The sequence below is a fragment of the Trachinotus anak genome, unplaced genomic scaffold (genome assembly GCF_046630095.1).
Source record: "Trachinotus anak isolate AG129_WGS33_773 ecotype Australia unplaced genomic scaffold, CSIRO_AGI_Tana_v1 ptg000016l, whole genome shotgun sequence".
NCBI classification, from domain to species: Eukaryota; Metazoa; Chordata; class Actinopteri; order Carangiformes; family Carangidae; genus Trachinotus; species Trachinotus anak.
The window spans coordinates 2,606,402-2,629,062 of NW_027273867.1; the positions used below are offsets into that span (position 1 = coordinate 2,606,402).

General features: G+C 44.2%; 1 protein-coding gene and 1 pseudogene across 11 annotated transcripts in view; one reads left to right on the forward strand and one right to left on the reverse strand.

Annotated features, from left to right (window-relative positions):
- Positions 1 to 16,693, reverse strand: part of LOC139634540 (NACHT, LRR and PYD domains-containing protein 12-like) — a 33,114-nt gene extending 16,421 nt beyond the window's left edge. For 9 of the 11 annotated variants that reach the window (XM_071501036.1, XM_071501034.1, XM_071501035.1 and 6 more), the window contains exons 1-4: positions 15,436 to 15,931; positions 15,159 to 15,249; positions 12,812 to 13,094; positions 2,612 to 2,695 (exon numbers count right to left, since the gene is read on the reverse strand). In XM_071501036.1, coding sequence (XP_071357137.1) covers positions 2,612 to 2,695; positions 12,812 to 13,088 — 361 coding nt within the window. In that variant the 5' untranslated portion in view covers positions 13,089 to 13,094; positions 15,159 to 15,249; positions 15,436 to 15,931. Of the gene's footprint in view, positions 1 to 2,611; positions 2,696 to 12,811; positions 13,095 to 15,158; positions 15,250 to 15,435; positions 15,932 to 15,962 lie in introns of those variants that run through there. The other 2 variants (XM_071501027.1, XM_071501028.1) reach the window with 2 other exon arrangements.
- Positions 16,694 to 19,367: 2,674 nt separating this feature from the next.
- Positions 19,368 to 21,071, forward strand: LOC139634219 (uncharacterized; annotated as a pseudogene).
- The last annotated feature ends 1,590 nt before the right edge of the window (positions 21,072 to 22,661 follow it).

Sequence of the window (22,661 nt, forward strand, 5' to 3'; positions counted from 1 at the left end):
CCACCCACAAGATGAGGCCGCCCACCCCCACCAGGGCCACCCATGACATCCCCGCAATGGATCTTCTTCCCCCACATGGCAGGCTCCCCGCACAGTCCACACGGCACCAGGGACAGATAGACAGGGGGGCCATCCTCTCCCCACCCTACGTCTGGTGTGGGTGCAAAGTGTGTATGTGTGGGTGTGCGTATGTGTGCGTGAGTGAGTTGGGTGTGTGGGTGACTATAGTGCCTTAAAATTGGGGGAGCGGTCAGGGCATGGGTACCCCACCGCTAGCAGGCAGTTGGGTCCTCCCTGCCCTTCCCTATCCCCAAAGCCCTAGTGTCATATGGCTTGTGGGTCGTGTGGATGACTAAAGTGTATTAAAATTGAGGGAGCAGATGGGGCATGGGTACTCCACCGCTGGTAGACGGCAGAGTCTCACCTGCCCTATCCCACCCCCCAAGGCCCTAGTGTCATGTGATATCTAATGTGCATTTAAAATTGAGGAGCAGCACAACAACAAAAGCAGGGCCGGTGGGCAGTCCTGCCCATCAACCTGCCTTGTCCCCGCACCGCCCCTCAGAGGCCCTACTGTCATGTGGAATGTGGTGTAGTGGAGCAACAAGGGCAGGCGAGGCATGCACCCCCCCACTGGGGCCAGATCCCTGACTGGCCCCAATACGTTCTCCATCCCTGCGCCGCCCAGCCAGCGGGGAGCCGAGCCGGGGTGCCCAAGCCGTAGGGCCACCACCCCTGCAGGCGCAAGCTGGAGGGGCACAGACCCGCCGTGCATGGTGAGGGGGTCCATTCAAGTTAACATTACATCATAATGCAAAACAATAATGTAAATTCAAATCTGCCTTTGAATGAAAGAAGTCCAATAACTCAATTCTGGTTGTTAGGTGCAGGACAGCTGGTTGAAGTACCAACATCTACCCATTGCAGGTTAGATACTGAGGCTTCATGTGACTGTCAACCATACGACTGTTATTGGGTACAGCAGTGACAGGAGGAAAACTCAAGAAGGCAAAAAAAGATCTGACAAATGAGGCAGAGAAAGGCTTTTGGCTGTGGCTGATGAGGAAGGGCAGGTTTTAGGGAAAGAACACTGCTGAACAGCTGAACCATGGGCATCGAAAGAGGTACAACAGGTGGCAATGCCCAGCAGGTTACACCAGCTACCTTTACGCTTAGATCCATGACAGTGAAACAACTGAGGATTATCTTCAGCATTCACAGAATCCCTACTGTACATCAGAAATAATTGGCTGAGCTCAGTGAGTACAGAGTTCAAACACTTCCTGAAAGGGAACAACATTAGACATATGGTTGTGATAAATGCACAGTAGGGACATTAAAGGATGGCATCCAGAAAAACATGGGGGAAGGTAACCTTGAAACAAAGTTTTGAAGGTTTCTGCTAAAATGTTGAACAAACCCTCAGACCACCACTGGAGCCACACTAGCTACTCTGCTGATGAACTGGAGGGTAAAGACCCTGTTGTGCCTGGTGCATCTTTCACAGACTGGGAAGGTTCAATGGAACCAGGCCAAACCAAAACAGTTTCATCACTGGTGTCTTGGGTATAGTGAGTTAAGTGAGTCAGGTTACTTGAGAGGGTATGCAGGTCAGAAGTGGAGCACTCAAAGGAGGAGCATGTTCAGAGTCTTTTCTGCCAGAGTTAAAACTCATGATGTGCTGGTGAAAAGACACCAGAATTAGATTCATTTGTATTTAACTACAGAATACCTGATGACAGCTGCTCTGGGGGCTGAGAGGGAGTACGACACTCGTGTCTCATGCAGGTATGTTTTGGACAAAGGGGATGGGGGTCTCGTAATGTGATATTTTTGGTAAACCAAACGACTATTTAATTTATGTCCAAGCATTTTTTTCAGTCAACCATCAGATGTTCTCTAGGTGGAGCTGGTGAGTAGAAAGAGACTAGTTTAGGGGTTACGGTCATAGAACTTACTAAAATACAATTTTTAAACTCTAAAGCAGTGGCTGGCAACTGGCAGCCCATGGGCAATATCTGGCCCGCCAGATTATTTTGATAATAAGATTTTTTTTAAATCTGACAATATTGAACTGACAGTGTCACATTCAGCTGTAGCTGCTGCTGCTTATTATACTTTTATCCATGTTGAGAGTGAATGACAGACACAGCCATGTCACATCAGGAGCAGCGCGCAGTCCCTGGTTCTACAATAGACCTTTGTCATAGTAGTAACAGTTACCCACAGAATCACTTCCTCTTTAGCCATTTTGTCTACAAAATAAAACTGCAGGAGTTCAAACAAGCTTTTGGCTTTTATTATGAAAAGTTCTGACAGAAGGTTCTGAAGATTCTTGCTTGATAGACCTCTGAAATAGAGGACATATGATGTTATATGAAAAAATTCAATGAATCAGTCAAATGTATGTATGTGACTCTAATAAAGTAAATTTAAGTTGCTTTTTTTATCAGTCAGTTTCTTAAAATTAGCCTTTGATTATGTTCTGGCCCAGCATGGAATTGATTAGAAAAAATTGGGCCGAGGCCAAATTTACTTACAGATTCCTGCTCTAAAGCTACATTTTGTCTTTCAGGGTTTCTATACCTACAAGAGAACACGGCGGTTTTACCTTCAGTCTGAGGAAGAGGAACCCAATTCTGAATGGAGGAAGGTCCTTTGTTCTCTGAAGTCTCTTCAACATCACTGATAACCACTGACGGATAGAGAGAGAAAGAGAGATAGAGAGAGTGAGAGAGAGAGGAAGAGAGATTATATGTTTCCACTTACCACTGTTATTGATTTATCATTTATCCTTAGGTTGATCAGTGTTTGTTATGGGTCCTTGTTTTTCTTTTGCATATTTTTCTTATTTTGCATGTGTTATAATTGCAGACACAAAGACTGGCAGGTAGTGTTCAAAGATTTATTCAACAAAACAACACAAAGGACTAAGTCTAAAGGTGAAAAAACTGAAGATTAGGCAGGAACACAAAACTCAAGTAAGGAAACGGGAGCACAAGGGGAAAGGGGGAAGACAACTAGAACAAACAAGAACAAAACTGACCAAGAGAAAAGGGGAAGACAGAGACACCGGTACAGGAACACAGGTGTAACACAATAAGGTGTGGCAGGCAATCACAAAGGAGAAAAACAGGACACGGGGTCAGTGGACAGGAAGGACAATAAGTGGGTCCCCTCACACCAGAGAGACACTGAATGTGTGGCATGTGCATTGCAGCTGCCATTGCTGATGAAAAACATGTGAGTATGTTCACACCGGCTGTGTGTCTGCTCTGTCACTGCTACTACAGATCTGTGCGTCTGCATAGAGTTTGCAGGATACTTGAATGTTGGATTTATACACAGTTGCAATCAGAAATATTCAACCCCCTCACCTCAAAAGACATTATAGTGATGTGCATGAAAGATGATGATAAATGACAAAAAACCTCATTAAACAACTACAATTATTGATACATATTTGAGTTATTTTGACAACAGAAGTTGACTTAACTTTGAAGATCAAATGAAAAATGTAACTCTAATTAACAAATGTGCATGTGCAGTATTATTCAACCCCCAGCTTAAGTACTTTGTGGAGCATCCTTTAGCTTTTATAACTCCTAACAAACGTTTTTGGTAAGTGCTGACAAGCTTCTTGCACCTGTCAATCGGAATCTTTACCCACTTTTCACGTGCAAAAGCCTCGAGCTCAGTGATGTTTGATGGCTTCCGTGCTGCAACTGCCTTCTTTAAATCCCACCAAAGATTATCAACTGGATTTAAATCTGGTGACTGAAGGCCACTCCAGGATGTTCCAGGATCTTTTTCTCGACCAAGCTTTGGTTGATTTGGAGGTGTGCTTGGGATCATTGTCTTGCTGGAAAGTTCAATGATCACCAAGGTTTAATTTGTCAACAGAAGGCATCACATTCCTCTTTAAAATGGCCTGGTATTTCTGGGAATCCATGATGCCAGATACATGATCAAGATTGCCAGTTCCTGCTGCAGAAAAACAGCCCCACATCATCAATGACCCACCTCCATGCTTGACCATGGGGATGGTATTGTTCTGGTCATAAGCCTGACCTTTCACACGCTGGTCCATATGTCCAAACAGTTCCAGTTTGATTTCATCAGTCCATAGAACTGTCTCCCAAAACTCTGTAGTCTTATTCAAATTCCTCCTGGCATATTCTACTCGACTTTTGATGTTCCTTGTGGTCAAGAGCGGAGTGCGTCTTGGAGTCCGGCCATGAAGTCCTTGTTTATTCGGTGCATGTCTTATAGTTGCCACTGAAGCACTTGTACCAGCCTTCATCAGGTCATCCTGTAGGTGTCTTGCAGTCACACGGGGGTTTCTCCTGTCCTGACTAAGATGCTATGGGCCCTTGATGACATTTTGGGCTTTCTTCCACGGCCAGGCAGGTTTGCAGCTGTTCCATAAGTTTTAAACTTACTTATAATGCTCCCAGTGGTGTCTCTTGGAATGTTAAATGTTTTGGAAATCTTCTTACACCCAAGGCCCTTCAGGTGTGATGAAATAATCTCCTCTGTCAGCTTTTGTGGAAGCTCCTTTGTCTTTCCCATGATTGCAACTCACCTTGAATACCTTCATGGATGGGGTTTATATATGCATCACAGCCGAAGCAAATGGGATCATTATAGAGTTCCTAGAGGCTTAATTATGTTTCAACTCAGCTTTAGGCCATAAAAACTGTCAGAAAGCTTTAAAAATAACAATACTATATATAATATACTGTTACACACAAATACAACATCATGCATTTTCTGTTGATTTTATGTATCACTCAACTCATAAAGGAGTCATCCAAAGCAGAATCTTGCTCTTTGAAAAAACTTATATTGATAAATCCTTAAAATCTTTGGGGGGTTGAATATTTCTGATTGCAACTGTTGGGGCACAGGTAGGAGCAATTTGGTTATTGGCTTATAATATTAATGATTATCAGTGATAATCACCAATACATATATAGATGTTTACTACAAGTAGTAACCTCGGGGCACCACCCTGTCACCAGGGACCAATGACCAGATTGATGGTTCAAAATACAGTCTCAGAAGGTTGGTTGAAGGATAAATTCGAGCACTGACTGTTGTGAATCCAGCTGTTATCACAAATATAGTCACAATAATCACAGACAATGACTAGTTAAATTATAACAGGATTTATTAATAAGAGTAATAATTAACATCACTTAATATTAAACCGATTATAATCCAACTATAACTAAAACAAACATTGGTTGCTAACTAGATAATTACAGGCAAAACACATATGTAACAACCGTGTGTGTGTGTGAGAGAGAGAGAGAGAGAGAGAGAGAGAGAGAGAGAGCGAGGATGGTGACGAAGTTACGTGAGTGACGTGTCAGTAGGAACCAAGATGGCGGCAGCGTGAGTTACTCGCTAGAGCCAAGATGGCGGCTGGCTGCAGAGCGTGAATGGCGTGAACAACGAGAACAGAGGGAGGGGCCTTGAGCCTTACGTGTATGACGCGATCACACTCTAGGGCCTGAATGAGAGAGAGAGGTGGATGAGAATCAGAATCAGAATCAGAATCAGTTTTATTGCCAAGTATGTTTTCACATACAAGGAATTTTTTCTGGTGATTGGTGCAATTGATCAGCAACAGTGGGGCTCTCTAGCCTTGTTGATAAGGCTAATAGCAGATGGGAAGAAGCTATTTTTGTGGCGAGAGGTTTTGGTCCTGAAGGACCGCAGCCTCCTGCCAGAGGGGAGTGTCTCAAAGAGTTTGTGTCCAGGGTGGGAGGAGTCAGCTACAATCTTCCCTGCACGCCTCAGAGTCCTTGAGGTGTACAGGTCCTGGAGGGACGGAAGATTGCAGCCAATCACCTTCTCAGCAGAGTGGATGATACGCTGCAGTCTGTTATTGTCCCTCTCCATGGCAGCAGCGTACCAGATGGTGATGGAGGAGGTGAGGATGGACTCAATGATGGAGGTGTAGAAGTTCACCATCATAGTCCTTGGCAGGTTGAACTTCTTCAATTGCCTCAGGAAATACATCCTCTGCTGAGCTTTTTTGATGAGGGAGCTGATGTTTAGCTCCCATTTGAGATCCTGTGTGATGGTGGTTCCCAAGAAGCGAAAATGCTCCACGGTAGCCACGGGGGAGTCGCACAGGGTGATGGGGGTGGGTGGGGCTGGGCTCTTCCTGAAGTCCACTATCATTTCCACTGTCTTCAGAGCGTTTAGCTCTAGGTTGTTCTGCCTGCACCAGGTCACCAGATGGTCAGTCTCCCACCTGTAGGCAGACTCATCGCCATCAGAGATGAGTCCAATGAGAGTGGTGTCGTCTGCAAACTTCAGGAGCTTGACAGACTGATGGCTGGAGGTGCAGGTGTTGGTGTACAGGGAGAAGAGCAGAGGAGAAAGAACGCAGCCTTGCGGGGATCCAGTGCTGATGGTCTGGGAGTCAGACACATGCTTTCCTAGCTTCACGTGCTGCCTCCTGTCAGACAGGAAGTCGGTGATCCACCTGCAGGTGGAGTCAGGCACGCTCAGCTGGGAGAGCTTGTCCTGCAGCAGAGCCGGGATGATGGTGTTGAAGGCAGAGCTGAAGTCCACAAACAGGATCCTGGCATAGGTCCCTGAGGAGTCCAGGTGCTGGAGGATGAGGTGGAGAGCCATGTTGACGGCGTCATCTACAGACCTGTTGGCTCTGTAGGCGAACTGCAGGGGGTCCAGGAGTGGGTCAGTGATGGATTTGAGATGGGACAGGACAAGGCGCTCAAATGATTTCATGACCACAGAGGTCAGGGCAATGGGTCTATAGTCATTTAGACCTGTGGGCCTTGGTTTTTTGGGGACAGGGATGATGGTGGAGGATTTGAAGCAGGCTGGCACGTGGCAGGTCTCCAGTGAGGTGTTGAAGATGTCTGTGAACACTGGAGACAGCTGATCAGCACAGTGCTTCAGGGATGATGGAGAGACAGAGTCAGGACCGGCTGCTTTGCGGGGGTTCTGCTTCTTAAAAAGCCTGTTGACATCTCTCTCCAGGATAGAGAGAGACGTTCCTTTGGTAGGGGAGGAGGAGGGGGGTTCTGATGTGGCTCTGATGTGGAGGTTAGTGTCAGGCTTGTCCCATTGTCTTTCAAAGCGGCAGTAGAACTCATTCAGATCGTTGGCCAGATGGAAGTCATTAATGGAGTGGGGGGGTTTAGGTTTGTAGTTTGTGATCTGTCTGAGCCCTTTACAGACAGAAGCAGAGTCGTTGGCTGAGAACTGGAGCTGAAGTTTCTCAGAGTACAGACGTTTAGCTTCTCTCACCGCCTTGCTAAACCTGTACTTGGACTCTTTAAACCTGTCCCTGTCCCCACTCCTGAAAGCTTCCTCCTTTTGCCTCCTGAGCTGACTGAGCTTAGCTGTGAACCAGGGTTTGTCATTGTTATAACTCACCCTGGTGCGTGATGGGATACAGCAGTCCTCACAGAAGCTGATGTATGACATCACAGCCTCTGTGAACTCATCTAGACTGTTGGAAGCAGTCCTGAACACTTCCCAGTTAGTGCGGTCCAAACATGCCCGCAGATCCTCTATGGCTTCACTGCTCCACTGCTTCGATGTCCTCGCAACAGGTTTACACAGTTTTAGTTTCTGTCTGTATGTGGGAATCAGGTGGACCATGACATGGTCAGAGTGGCCCAGTGCAGCCCGGGGGACGGCGTGATAAGCACCACTGATTGTGGTGTAACAGTGGTCCAGAGTGTTCCCCTCTCTGGTCGGGCAATTAACAGACTGTCTGTATTTGGGCAGTTCATGACTGAGGTCACCTTTGTTAAAGTCACCAAGGACAATAACTACGGAGTCCGGGTTGGTCTGCTCCACACACAGTATCTGGTCGGCGAGCGCCCGCTGTGCCTCCTGCACGTTGGCCTGTGGTGGGATGTAAACACCGACCAGGATGATTGAGGTGAACTCACGGGGGGAGTAGAAGGGCCTGCAGTTTATGATGAAAGTTTCCAGGTCAGGAGAACAGTGCTGCAGGATCACTGTCACGTCTTTGCACCAGCCACTGTTAGCATAAAAGCAGATTCCTCCACCTTTCGTTTTGCCGGACAGCTCTGTGTCGCGATCCGCTCTGAAGAGCTGGAAGCCGGCCAGCTCCAGCGCAGAGTTTGGAATTGATCCACACAGCCACGTCTCCGTGAAGCACATGAGGTGCGTGATTGGGAGAAGAGAGGGAGAATAGAAGTGAAGAGAGGAAAGAGTCCACAAGAGATCGTCACCACAGTTAATAATCACCACAATATCGCTACACAATAACGGAGCCAGAGAACCGAGCTCGTCTGGTCGGATATTGGTCCTTTAACTAGTGATATTTGGCTTATTAAGCTGATCACAGTGAACGATCTAAACAACAGGCTATGCAGCACTTATAAGTCAGATAGCAACAATACACTGATTGTGTCTCTGCCCAGACATCAGCCTCTGACTGTGAGCTGCTCCGGTCCTCCGGAGTTAGAACAGAAAGTCTCTGGGTCTCCACAGCTCGGTCCTCGGCCGGGAGCTCGGCGGGTCGTGTCTCTCTCCTGGCGGTGACAGTGATGAGTTCCTTGGCGGCAGCGGGAAGATCACAGATGAGGGACGGTGAACTTTGTGTTGTCTTCAACAAAGTCGGCGCTCGTCCTCACGGGACGTGAAATCAGCTGATTGCACAGCGATCTGCGTCGGGTCCGAAAATAAATGAAAAACAAACAACAGCAGGCCCGTGAGTTGAAGACTGTGACCTGGGCTTTAAGAAGTTGTGGAAAAAGGTCAAATGTTTGCAGATTGCTCCCTTTCAGCAGCCGAGTCGCGGAGAGAGCTGGAGTAGCTCTCTACTGTACCTGGTGCACGGGAATTAAGCGCAGGAGGAGGGTCACAGCGCCACTTTTATCACCTGAGTGACGTCACCGGGGATCCCTGCTGGGAATGCCTGGCCTCGGCCAGTGCCTTTGCTGAGTTTTCTTTCAAACTCCAATTTACACATAGGTGTGAATTGTGGGGGTGGTTTTGGCTCCATAGCCTGGAGGGAAATGTAGTCATCTCCTTTGTTCTTGCCATGAGGCATGGTTTGAGGCACAGGCTTTTGGAGGGCATGCAGGCCTCTCTTTTATTCCCTTCAGGATGCATGGCTTGAGACTCAGGCTTTTGAGGGACATGTAGGCCTCTCCATTGTTCTTCTCAGAACTCATGGCTTGAGATCTGAGAACTATATATATATATATATATATATACAGTTGCAATCAGAATATATATATAAGGCAGTGACAGTATATATATATATATATATATATATATATATATACATTTTTGTAAATATTTTATTATATCTTTTTTGCAGTGTACAGCTTGTATAACAGTGTAAATTTGCTGTCCCCTCAAAATAACTCAACACACAGCCATTAATGTCTAAACCGCTGGCAACAAAAGTGAGTACACTCCAAAGTGAAAATGTCCAAATTGTGCCCAATTAGCCATTTTCCCTCCCCGGTGTCATGTGACTCGTTAGTGTTACAAGGTCTCAGGTGTGAATGGCGAGCAGGTGTGTTAAATCGCTCTAACACTCTCTCATACTGGTCACTGGAAGTTCAACATGGCACCTCATGGCAAAGAACTCTCTGAGGATCTGAAAAAAAAAATTGTTGCTCTACATAAAGATGGCCTAAGCTATAAGAAGATTGCCAACACCCTGAAACTGAGCTGCAGCACGATGGCCAAGACCATACAGCGGTTTAACAGGATAGGTTCCACTCAGAACAGGCCTCGCCATGGTCGACCAAAGAAGTTGAGTGCATGTGCTCAGCGTCATATCCAGAGGTTGTCTTTTGAAAATAGACGTATGAGTGCTGCCAGCATTGCTGCAGAGGTTGAAGGGGTGGGGGGGTCAGCCTGTCAGTGCTCAGACCATATGCATCAAATTGGTCTGCATGGCTGTCGTCCCAGAAAGAAGCCTCTTCTAAAGATGATGCACAAAAAAGTCCGCAAACAGTTTGCTGAAGACAAGCAGACTAAGGACATGGTCCTGTGGTCTGATGAGACCAAGATAAAATTATTTGGTTCAGATGGTGTCAAGTGTGTGTGGCAGCAACCAGGTGAGGAGCACAAAGACAAGTGTGTCTTGCCTACAGTCAAACATGGTGGTGGGAGTGTCATGGTTTGGGGCTGCATGAGTGCTGTCAGCACTGGGGAGCTACAGTTCATTGAGGGAACCATGAATGCCAACATGCACTGTGGCATACTGAAGCAGAGCATGATCCCCTCCCTTCAGAAAATGGGCCACAGGGCAGTATTCCAACATGATAACGACCCCAAACGCACCTCCAAGATGACCACTGCCTTGCTAAAGAAACTGAGGGTAAAGGTGATGGACTGGCCAAGCATGTCTCCAGACCTAAAGCCTATTGAGCATCTGTGGGGCATCCTCAAATGGAAGGTGGAGGAGTGCAAGGTCTCTAACATCCACCGGCTCCGTGATGTCGGCATGGAGGAGTGGAAGAGGATTCCAGTGGCAACCTGTGAAACTCTAGTGAACTCAGTGTTAAGGCAGTGCTGGCAATTAATAGTGGCCACACAAAATATTGACACTTTGGGCACAATTTGGACATTTTCACTTTGGGGTGTACTCACTTTTGTTGCCAGTGAGTTTAGATATTGATAGCTGTATGTTGAGTTATTTTGAGGAGACAGCAAATTTACACTGTTTTACAAGCTGTACACTGACTACTTTACATTGTATCAAAATGTCATATCTTCAGTGTTGTCCCGAGATATAATAGAACATTTACAAAAGTGTGAGGGGTGTACTCACTTTTGTGAGCTACTGTGTGTGTATATATATATATATTTCCCGAATCCCACACTGTACCCCCCCCCCCCCCTCCCCCAGGAGTATAGTTTGGGTTCTGTTATTTTTTCTCCTCTCCTCTCCACTTGTTTTTTCCCCATTCCTCCTTTTTAAATGGCGCCGCAGATGGCTGCCTCGGTGTTTTGGTGCGCTCTGCACCATTCACTAGAACAAATTCCTTGTACGTGAAAACATACTTGGCAATAAACCTGATTCTGATTCTGATTCTGATTCTGATCAGAGGATGGGTACACTGTGGTCATAAAGGGATGGACATGGTCAGCAAATACTCAAGTAGGCTGTGGCCTTTAAACGTGGCTCAGTTGGTACTAAGGGGCCCAAAGTGTGCCAAGAAAATATCCCCCACACCATTACACCACTACCACCAGCCTGAACCATTGATACAAGGGAGGATGGATCCATGCTGTCATGTTTTAGGCACCAAATTCTGACCCCACCATCCGAATGTCACGGCAGAAATCGAGAGTCATCAGACCAGGCAATGTTTTTCCACTCTTCTATTGTCCAGTTTTGGTGGCCCTTGTGAACTGTGGCCTCAGTTTCTTGTTCATAGCTTTGTGTATCACCTGGTGTGGTCTTCTGCTGCTGTAACCCATCTGCTTCAAAGTTTGACGTATTGCGCATTCAGAGATGCTCTTCTGCCTTGGTTGTAACAAGTGGTTATTTGAGTTACTGTTGTCTTCCTTTCAGCTCGAAGCAGTCTGTCCATTCTCCTCTGACCTCTGGCATCAACAAGGCATTTTCTCCCAGAGAACTGCTGCTCACTGGATATTTTCTCTTTTTCAGACCAGTCTCTGTAAACACTAGAGATGGTTGTGCAGGAAAATCCCAGTAGATCAGCAGTTTCTGAAATACTCAGACCAGCCTGTCTGGCACCAACAAACATGCCAACCAAGTCACTTAAATCACGTTTCTTCCCCGTTCTGATGCTCGGTTTGAACTTCAGCAGGTTGTCTTGACTATGTCTACATTCCTGAATGCATTGAGTTGCTACCATGTGATTGGCTGATTAAATATTTGCATAAATGGGCAGTTGAACAGGTGTAACTTACGAAGTGGCCAGTGAGTGTGTATTACAGTGCAAAGATTTCAGGCAGTCCTGGACATAGTATAAACTCACATTTCTTACATGTGCTAACTGTTTTCCAGCAGATTGTTTGAAGGTGTGTTGGGTGTCCATTAGCTGAGTGCTTAAGAGGCCATATAACTGCAACAATCTCCCCTGCCACTGAACTGCACTAACATAGGCACTAAGTGAGAGACTTACTGAGAAGGATCAGGTTTTGAGAATTATATTTACAGAAGCCCTGAGACAAGTGAAAAACTATACTTTTTTTGGTCATGATTTTTCCAAGTGTTTGTTTTTGTAACATTCATTTTGGCCACGAGGCTGTGATTTTGTTTTTATTTAATTAACTTTTGATTAAAATACATTTGTAGCCAAAAGAAAGACATGACAATAATGTTGCATAACTTAATAACACACAACATATGTACCCTGTGAGCAGAGTACATGGAGAAATTAAAAATCACCTGGGAAAAAAATACAAATGCTTTTATTCCTATCCCTAAGAAAAGAAAGCGTTCAGCTCGATTTTTTTAAAGCCAGTTCCAGCATCTGAACACAGGTTAATGTTTAACCTCACTGAAGCTGATTGGTCAGCTTACCTCTGGATTTTAAACTGCAGGACATTTGTCAGCTCAGCAGCTTCTTTTCAGTCTCTGAACAATCAATATAAACTGAAGAATAATCACAGAATTAACATGGGGTGTTTCTCCAGGAAAACTACACTGACTGCTAGCTCGCTTGCAGTATGTTAAAAAATATAACTGTGAATTTCCGGGTCTTGAATCTGTCCAGTAAGTATTAAGCAAAGCTTTCCCCACCATTTTTCCCAGCTAAAAGCACCAGTGATGTTTTTCTCCCCTGTGACTGACCTTCTGGTCCTGAGCTGCTGTCAGCCAAACTCTGCACCAGGTCATTCCTGTTGATCTTCTTTAAAACCTTCCTGGTCACCTCCACAGCTCCAGGAAGTGTGTATACCTGCACCATCTTATCCACTGTCTCCCACAAGTTTGCTGTTTGCAGTCGGATTTTCTTGATGACTGGGGAGCCTGGTAGGCTGTCAGCCTGCTGCAGGAACCACTTGAATTTATTGAATTCCTCATCTCCTAAATCTTCCAGAGTGTTCAAGAGGTCCTCTGGTGTCATCATGGCTCCCTGATAAAATCAGAGAACATTGTCAGCAGTCTTATCACAGCTGTGTTATTGGTTTCTGCTTTTCTCATCTGTTTGTAATTCAATTACAAATATCAGTCATTCATTCACTTAAACTAGGATTACTGCCTTGTGCCTGTTTCTCCACCAACCAGTCAAGTTACAGGAAGTATGGCCACAATCTTCACTTCCTGAGTTACAGTATTGATCAGAGGTGTTTTTGCAGAACATTAAGATGTCACGGTGACATTTGACCTTTTGGATAGACACTGTCATCATTTAATTTTATCCTCATAGACCTTTAAGTTAAATTGTGTCATAATTAGTTTATGAATTCCTGAATTATTTTCAAATGTGTTTTATGATTTCACATAACTGACTTTTACCACCAAACTAATAATCTGTTCATCCTTGAGTCCAAGTTCAATTTTATTTGTGTGAACAGATCAACAATGTGTAAATGTGTAATCTGTTAATATAAAGCACCTTTCACAAACACAAAAATTCATTTGTAAAGTCACAAAAAAATATGTGAAGACTTTCAATTATTTTACAAATAAATGAAAAGCATTTGAAAATATCCTCCTAACATTACAACTGTCAAACAGGCATTGGTGACCCAATTTTCTATTTGTGAAGTGAAGAAGCATTTTTCAGCAGATTGTTGATATGTTCATGTTACACCACTCAGACTGCGACTGCATTAGGTGTAGAAAAATGTTCACTTTTATTACTTCACCGGCCAAGATGAGGTAGACATAAACACACTTTCAGTACAACAGCAAAGGACACACCTTTTTTATGACAGGCCTTCAGGACAAACAAAACAACAATCAGCTCTCTCTTTACACTGCCACAGGCCTTCTTCCCCCAAAGCCAGTAGTAAACTGTCAAACGAAAACTTTCCTATGCCCCTTGCGAGTGCAGTAAATGTATATATGAAACCAAGGAACAAATCATTAAGGCTTATAATACAATTGCCACTATAAAGGGATTTGAGCACACACTGTTCACAGAAAACTAGATCTTTTACAGGTGCCACATTCACACAAATAATATTGAAACAAATCCACATCTACTTATTTAACTGCAAACACCTGAGAGTGTTATTGTGTCCAATAAGGCCGTTACATTTGACTTTGAGCATGACAGATGGTGTGTGCAAGGTTTTTGTACATGTACATGAGGCTGCTGCTGGTATCCAGTGGTTGGGTTGCCGAGATCAGGCTTACTGAAGCTCTATTGCAAAGATGGATGAATTGAAGTTTTGGCTCAGAGGGGACCAGCTCTTAATCTCCAAACTGTCAATCCAGGCTAGATTACAGAAGAAGTCTTTCCCCAGCTCTGAGAGCCAGGAGTCGGGCTCATTTGCTGCTTCTGATCAGACCCAGGTGTTGGTGAGCAAGTGGTACAATTCAACCGAAGCTGTCACCGTACAGTAGCTCATTCACAACTGCTGCTGGCACTTTCCCAGCTTTTCGAATCCATACATGTGAACGGCCCACAAGGTTTGGCAGTTTTGGTCAGAGCTGTTTTGGTGTTTATCAAGCACTTTGCACTTTGCATATGTCTAATTTCTGATTTATTACAAATAAAAATCTCTGTTTCTTTCTTTCTTTCTCTCTCTCTCTCTCTCTCTCTCTCTCTCTCTCTCTGTTTATGTGTAGAGTTTCTCCATGTACAAGGCTCACACATATAATATTCTTACTGATATCTCTCACATTAAGTCACTTTGGATAAAAGCATCTGCCAAATGAGTAAATGTAAATGTACAGTCCATCTGTAAATCATGTTCATTAGTCTAGATTCAATATAAAACAAAGACATTATACAAAGCAATCACCTAAATGTTCTTCATAATTAAGCTATAATCTGCAAACTTCTTGGGCCACAACTGTGATTATTCACTTTCAAGAAACTTTCTCTAAGACATGGCTTTGCTATCAGAGACTCTGACCAGCAGTGGCACTACCAGATGTCATGTTATCACAACTAAGCAACAGGAAGAATAAAATAAAACCAGTGACGTTTTAAGTGTTTGGATATATCATATAGTAGTACACTCACTCAGAAACAGGAGCTGACATCTTGGTGATTGTTGATTCTCCTGCAGACTGAGACAGTTGAATCTGTGGAGTCTTCATGATCCACCGAGGAGCTGAAGAGAGATGAACAGTTTTAGTCTCTGATCTGAATAGTTTTATTTAAATGTAAATAAATTTCTTAATGTAAATACTGATCCTATATGTTAATAAACCAGTTGGTTGACAGCATTAAAAAGTCCTCTTTGTTTTGGAGGGAGGTGGGGTTGTTGAGTATCTACCAGTGTTGAGACCAAACCTACCCCCTTGTATTGCTCTCTTCTTCTGTGGCTGCTTCTCTGCTCCACCACAGCCCTTTAATCACTGACATCTGTAAATCTGTCTCGTTCATCAGCTCCAGTAAAAATATGCACAAGAAAAAGTTTTGTTCTTTGATAGGACCATTTCGCCCAAAACAAACTCCTCAGCAGTCAGTATTAATACACTGAGATGTCAGGAGAACCAGGAAGAAGACGTTTTCTGCAACACCACGGCAGCTGTGACAGGAAGTGATGTCATCAGCAGGAGCTTGACACACTAAAGACTGTTACAGAGACAGTTTGGAGGTTCACAGGTTTGTAGCAGGTCTCTTACTGTGAGTCTGAGGGTCCAGGTTCAAGACTGTAGTCTGGAGGATCAAGGTCTTTGGACTGGTCAGATCCTGGAGACTCTGCTGTGCCCTCATCTTCCTCCACACAATGTGAGATAACATACACACAAATTCACACACACACACACACACACACACACACACACACACTAACAGAGTAAACAGTATAATAAACTCCACCTGGTCAGTTTACATGTGTTTTATTCAGCTCATCACAACGTTGAGTCAAACTGCAGATTGTGTCGGAGAAAACAGGAAGTACAGTGTGTACAGCATCTGCCCTCCCATTTCCTCCGGAAACTGAGTCAGAAGTATGACATTTACATACAGCAGCAGCTTTTGGCAAGAGAATAGCATCCAGCAATGCAGCCACTTTGTCATGGTGTCCAATAGATTTACCATCAGATTTTAGGACTTTTCTGTGTTTCCATAATGCACCAAAAACATGCACAACACCAAATGCATATCTGGAGTCTGTGTATATGCTCACTGTTTTGCCTTCTGCTGCCACAGCATGCAGACAGTGTGGTAACCAGCAGTCAAGTTTGGCTGAGAAATAGATTACAGCCCTCATCTGCCATCGTGGTCTTGGAGCAGTACTGATGTGCAGTGCAGTGAGTCAGGCTGCATGTACTGTTTGTGTGAGAGGGAGGTGCACCTCCTGGCTTCACTCAGACACTGATCGCTCACTCCCCCAGCTGACAATTTCCACTGATATGCATACAGTAGATGGTCAGGAACATATTTCACAAATATGTGGGTATCCTGTTCTGGATCTGAATTTGTTATGACCTTTAAGCCTTCAGGGGTGGAAACCAACCCAGTACCTAATCGGCACATAAGGTCATGTCCCAAACGATTAACTGGACAACATTCAGTCTTGAAGTAGTTCTGTCATCATAGTATTTTTAGTTTTACTGTGGAGAGCTCTTTAACCACATTTCCTGACGCTCCAATTGAGTGAGTGAAACGACCATTTGTCTTTGGTGAGGACAGAAATTCCCTCTTTTTTATCAATGAATGTGTAGCACCAGAATCAATAAAAAATGTTATTTTGTGACCATGAACAATTAAATCATACTGAGGTAACTTCTGAAACACTTTGGAGTCATGTTTAACATAAGTACCAACAGGAGTGAATCTGTTTTCAAGGTATACAATTGCAGCTTTTACCAGGGTGAGTGTAGACTGGTTGTCAGTATGTGTGTGTGGTGGCACCGTCAACCTCGGGCGTTACCTCCCGCCTCCCCACCTCATCTCAATCAGCTGTGTCCTGTTGTTCCGGACAGTCCTTATCCCAATGTCCCCATTTGTTGCGCTTAAAACAGACGTCAGGATCATATTGATGACCTCAACAGCCTCCTCTGCCTCGTCCTCTGCCACGGTCACCCTGGGAAGTGGAGGCGACATTCTGCACAGACTTGTACATGGTTGCAGCCATGTTGAATTCTTTTCAAAGATTTTCAATTTCAATGCACAGGGTTGTTAAGGCAGTCCCATAATTGTTGTTGTCTCTGTGTAATAATCTCCAGTCGGGAATGTGGCTGAAACCTTTGATTGGTCTGCTGCACCCAGTTTCAGCACAAGCAGGTGTTTCAGTAATGGCAGAATTGGACTGAACTCTTGGTAGAAAACCCACATGTCATCAGAGAATCTTTTACCAGAGTTTTCGGATGTTGCAAATATGCAATTGCCTCTTTAATATCAGCTTCTGACTAGGGGTGGAAAACCATTTGGGTGCCCTGTGCCCTTGCAACCTCAGCCATGGGCATTTGGACAGCTTTTCTGTCCGTTTTGGCCCTGGTATGAAGTGATATGGGAGAAAAGTTTCACTGCCTAGGGAGGGCTTAGTCTCATCTTCCCTATTATCAGCACCACCCTCCTGGCCAGGCCTGGTTGTAGAATCAGGTTGGGCGCTCCCTGATGCTCCTGGGGGGGTATTGTATGGAAGTGGACCTGGCAGAGCTGTTTGAGGGGTGCAGTTGAGATCATAGTCTACTTTGAGACACTGAGGCGCTGTGGGGTACAGAGAAGAATAAGAATTCTTCTTTTTGTGTCATTGTTGTCTTGTGTGTGAAACAACACTTGTTTTGCGTGTTTTTTTTCTCCTTTCCCTACTTTCTGCCTCATTCTTCCACATACTCAGTGCCTCCAAATGTTTTTCCCCATCCTCTAAATCTTTCTTTGACACCCTCTTTTTTGCCTGTCTTTCTTTTGTGTCAAACTCAATCTTCTCCTGTGTCCTCATCAGCTGTCTCATACTGAATATTCCTTCATGAGGAAAAACAAAATCTTTTACCCACACATTTTAGTAGTTCTGTAGCTTCATTTCCCATATTTAGTTTTCTTGAAAACAATATTTGGAGCATTAACATCTTGTGTTTCATCTGGATTTCATTTGCTCTTTTTGTTCCCCATTGTCTACTAATGTAACTTATTTTCCTGGTGTGCGCTTGTTCTCTTATTCTAACTTATTCTCTCTGTAGACACGGTCATCACCGTGAATCCAGGTTATTTCCACTACAACTCTGGGAAAAGCAGTGACACGGTGGTAACATTTACTCTAGTACTCTCTAGTACACTCTAGTAGCCCCTGCTACTGGGGCATAACACTTAATATTACTCTGCCCTGTTATGACTAAACCTTGTGACCAAATGTGGGAACAGGAAAACAAAAATCCAAGTCTGTTGTAGAAATTCTACAAGTGTGATTGAGAAATAAAGACTTAAGAGTTTATTTCTTGCAAGAAAGGTCAGACAGTTGTGTCAGCAGTCTGAAAAGACATTTGTGACATTTACATGATTTTTCATGTTGTTTTTTATTAACTTACACTCAACTTACCTTTGTGCCATTTGAATAAAATTCAATCAAAACTGCAAAAATTGGTTGGGTGTTGGGTGGAATGACTATTCTACAACTTTTGATCAGTAGTATGACTTAGGGATCGACATTAACCAGAACCCCTGACCAAAAAACTGCTGAATAACTGAGAACTAAAGTACTGTGTCCTGGTTACCTAAATCAATGATTTGTTGCCCCAAAGGAAGCCTAACTGTCTAGGCAGATGTGTAATGACGTCTGCCATTTGATGCCCTTTTTTCTTTTTTGCCTATAAATGAAATATGTCACCACCTAGTTTACCATGATATTTACCCAGCACTTCCATGGTTTTCACTAAGTCTGTCTTGCTCATTTTGGTGAGTTAACTCCCTTTTCCTTCAGCGCCACCATGAGGTCAACATGATTCTGACAGAACGGTTGCGACGTGCTGCGGTAAGCGTATTGTGTCACTTCCGGTTGTTGGTGGTGTTGTGTTTGTTGCTGTTCTCCCTGAACTCAGCTGATCCTAGTTGTATTTTTGTATATAACCGCTAATTATCTGTTGTACTGTCGAACTTCTGTTCGATCACTCTCAGCTCTCTCCTTCTCTTCGTGAGATTCTCATTAAAACACAGCTGTTTACACGCTAGCCCTGTTAGCTACTTTAGCTTAGCAGTTAATGATGGCTTCTGTCTCTCACTCTCCCGCTCTCTCTTGCTCAGCCTGCTTCATGTTTAGTTACTCCTCTGCCTCCTTCAGCGATAATGGTACATGTAATAAATGTAGTTTGTTTGCAGTTATGGAGGCGAGGCTCAGAGATCTGGATCCCGGCTCAGCACCATGAAACCACATCTTTAGCTTCTCCAGTTAGCCAGCCCCCAGTAGCTGGTGCGGACCGACCCGGTGTAGCTCCTTCTGTAGCTCCTTCTCTCCCCCCAGCAGCTCCCGAGCAGCAGGGAGGTCAGGGCGGCTGGGTGACTGTTCGTAACAAGAAGAGGCTTAGTCCTAAACAAAAGCCCACAGCTCACCACCGACCTGTTCATGTTTCTAACAGGTTCTCCCCACTCAGCGACACCCCCGCTGGGAAGCAAACTCTGGTCATTGGTGACTCTATTCTGAGAAACGTGAAGTTAGCGACACCGGCGGCCATAGTCACATGTTTCCTGGGGCCAGAGCAGCGACACTGAGTCCGACCTGAAGCTGCTGGCGAAGGATAAACGGAAATACAGTACGATTGTAATACACGTCGGCACTAATGACACCCGATTACACCAATCGGAGATCACTAAGATTAATGTGGAGTCGGTGTGTACTTATGCTAGGACAATGTCGGACTCCGTAGTTTTCTCTGGGCCCCTCCCCAACCTGACCAGCGATGACATGTACAGCCGCTTGTCATCGTTCAGCCGCTGGTTATCGAGGTGGTGTTCCGCTAACGATGTGGGCTTTGTTGATAACTGGCAGACTTTCTGGGGATGACCTGGTCTGATTAGACGAGACGGCATACATCCCACGCTGGATGGAGCTGCTCTCTTATCTAGAAACTTCACTGAGTTTATCAGAAATCAAAGCCAGGACAAACCAGAGTTGAGACCATGAGGCAGAGCCGCAGTCTTACACTCTTCTCTGCGCCTCTTAGAGCAGTCGCTGCCATTCACCCCCTAAAAACTGTGTCTGTCCCCCGACCACCTACATTTAAATATAATAAATCAAAAGTGAACAGAGGAGTTAGACATGAAAACCTAATAAACATTAACACAACTGTTAGTCCAGAACCAAATAACAGGAAAATTAAATGTGGCTTATTGAATATCAGATCACTCTCATCTAAATCTCTACTAGTCAATGATCTGATAACTGATCATCATGTAGATCTGCTCTGTCTGACTGAAACCTGGCTGCAGCAGGATGAATATGTTAGTCTGAATGAATCAACACCCCCCACTCATGTTAACGTTCATATCCCTCGAAGCACAGGCCGAGGAGGAGGGGTGGCAGCCATCTATCACTCCAATTTACTAATAAATCCTAAGCCTAAGGTTAATCATAATTCATTTGAGCCTTATTCTTAGTCTGTCTCACCCAAACTGGAAAACACAAAAACCAGTCCTACTAGTTACTGTATATCGTCCACCTGCCCCTTACTCTGAGTTCTTATCCGAGTTCTCAGACTTTTTATCTGAGTTAGTTCTCAGCACAGATAAAGTTATCATGGTGGGTGATTTTAACATTCACGTAGATGTTGAAAGTGACACTCTGAGTATTGCATTTAATTCATTATTAGACTCAATTGACTTCTCTCAGCATGTTAATGAACCCACTCACTCTTTTAATCATACCCTTGATCTGGTTCTGACTTATGGGATTGACATTGAATATCTAACAGTTTCTCTCAGAAACCCTCTTTTATCTGACCATTCTCTGTTAACATTTGAGTTTTCAGTCATGGACTACACAGCATCTGGGGAAAAAATCCATTACAGCAGGTGTCTCTATGAGAATACCATTAGCAAATTTAAAGAAAGGATCCCATCAGTACTTAGCCCACTGCCATGTATCAATGCAGTAGGAAACAGCTCTCTTAACTTCACATCCACACAGGTTGATGATCTTGTTGACAGTACTGTAGCCTCACTGCGTGCAACTCTAGATACTGTAGCCCCTCTGAGGAAGAAGGTAGTGAGTCAGAGAAGGCTAGCTCCATGGTACAACTCAGAAACACGAGCTTTAAAGCAAAATTCAAGGAAGCTAGAAAGAAGGTGGCGTTCTACTAACCTGGATGAATCTCTAAAGGCTTGGAAAGACAGCCTATTGGCGTATAAAAAAAAGTCTCCGTAAAGCCAGAACATTCTATTATTCATCATTGATAGAAGAAAACAAGAACAATCCCAGGTTTCTGTTCAGCACTGTAGCCAGGCTGACAGACAGCCACAGCTCTGTTGACCCATCTATTCCTTAAGCCCTCAGTTGTAATGACTTTATGAGCTTCTTTACAGATAAAATTGTCTCTGTTAGAGAAAAAATTCACCATCTCCTCCCCACAGCTGGCTCAGATGTACTGTCCAGTTCAGCAGCCTCAGAGTCCACTGTAACTGGTTTATATTTTCACTGTTTCTCTCCTGTACATCTCTCTGAGCTCGTTTCAACAGTTTCGTCATCTAAACCATCGACTTGTCTTCTTGACCCCGTTCCAACAAGGCTGTTCAAAGAAGTTTTTCCTTTAATCGACACCTCTATATTAAGTCTGATTAACTTATCTTTATCAACTGGTTATGTACCGCAGGCTTTTAAAGTTGCAGTAATTAAACCTCTACTTAAAAAGCCTACTCTTGATCCAGATGTTTTAGCCAATTATAGACCTATATCCAACCTCCCCTTTATTTCCAAAATCCTTGAGAAGGTTGTTGCAAACCAGTTATGTGATTATTTGCACAGGAATGGTTTGTTTGAAGATTTTCAGTCAGGTTTTAGAGTCCATCATAGCACAGAAACAGCTCTGGTTAAGGTTACCAATGATCTCCTCATAGCTTCAGACAATGGACTTGTCTCTGTACTTGTCCGACTAGATCTTAGTGCTGCATTTGACACCATCGATCATAAGATTTTATTACAGAGACTAGAGCATATGGTCGGCATCAAAGGAACCACACTAAGCTGGTTTAAGTCATATCTGTCAGATAGACTCCAGTTTGTTCATGTTAATAATGACTCCTCTACCATCACAGAAGTTAGTCATGGAGTTCCACAAGGTTCTGTGCTAGGACCAATGCTCTTCAGTCTATATATGCTCCCTCTGGGAAACATTATTAGGAGGCACCAGATGAATTTCCATTGATACGCAGATGACACCCAGCTGTACTTATCCATGAAGCCAGGTGAGACTAACCAGGTAGCCAAGCTTCAGGTGTGTCTTAAGGACATAAAAATCTGGATGACCAGTAATTTCTTACTCTTAAATTCAGACAAAACTGAAGTTATTGTAATTGGCCCAAAACACCTCAGAGATACACTATGTGATAATATACTGACTCTGGATGACATCACCTTGGCCTCCAGTG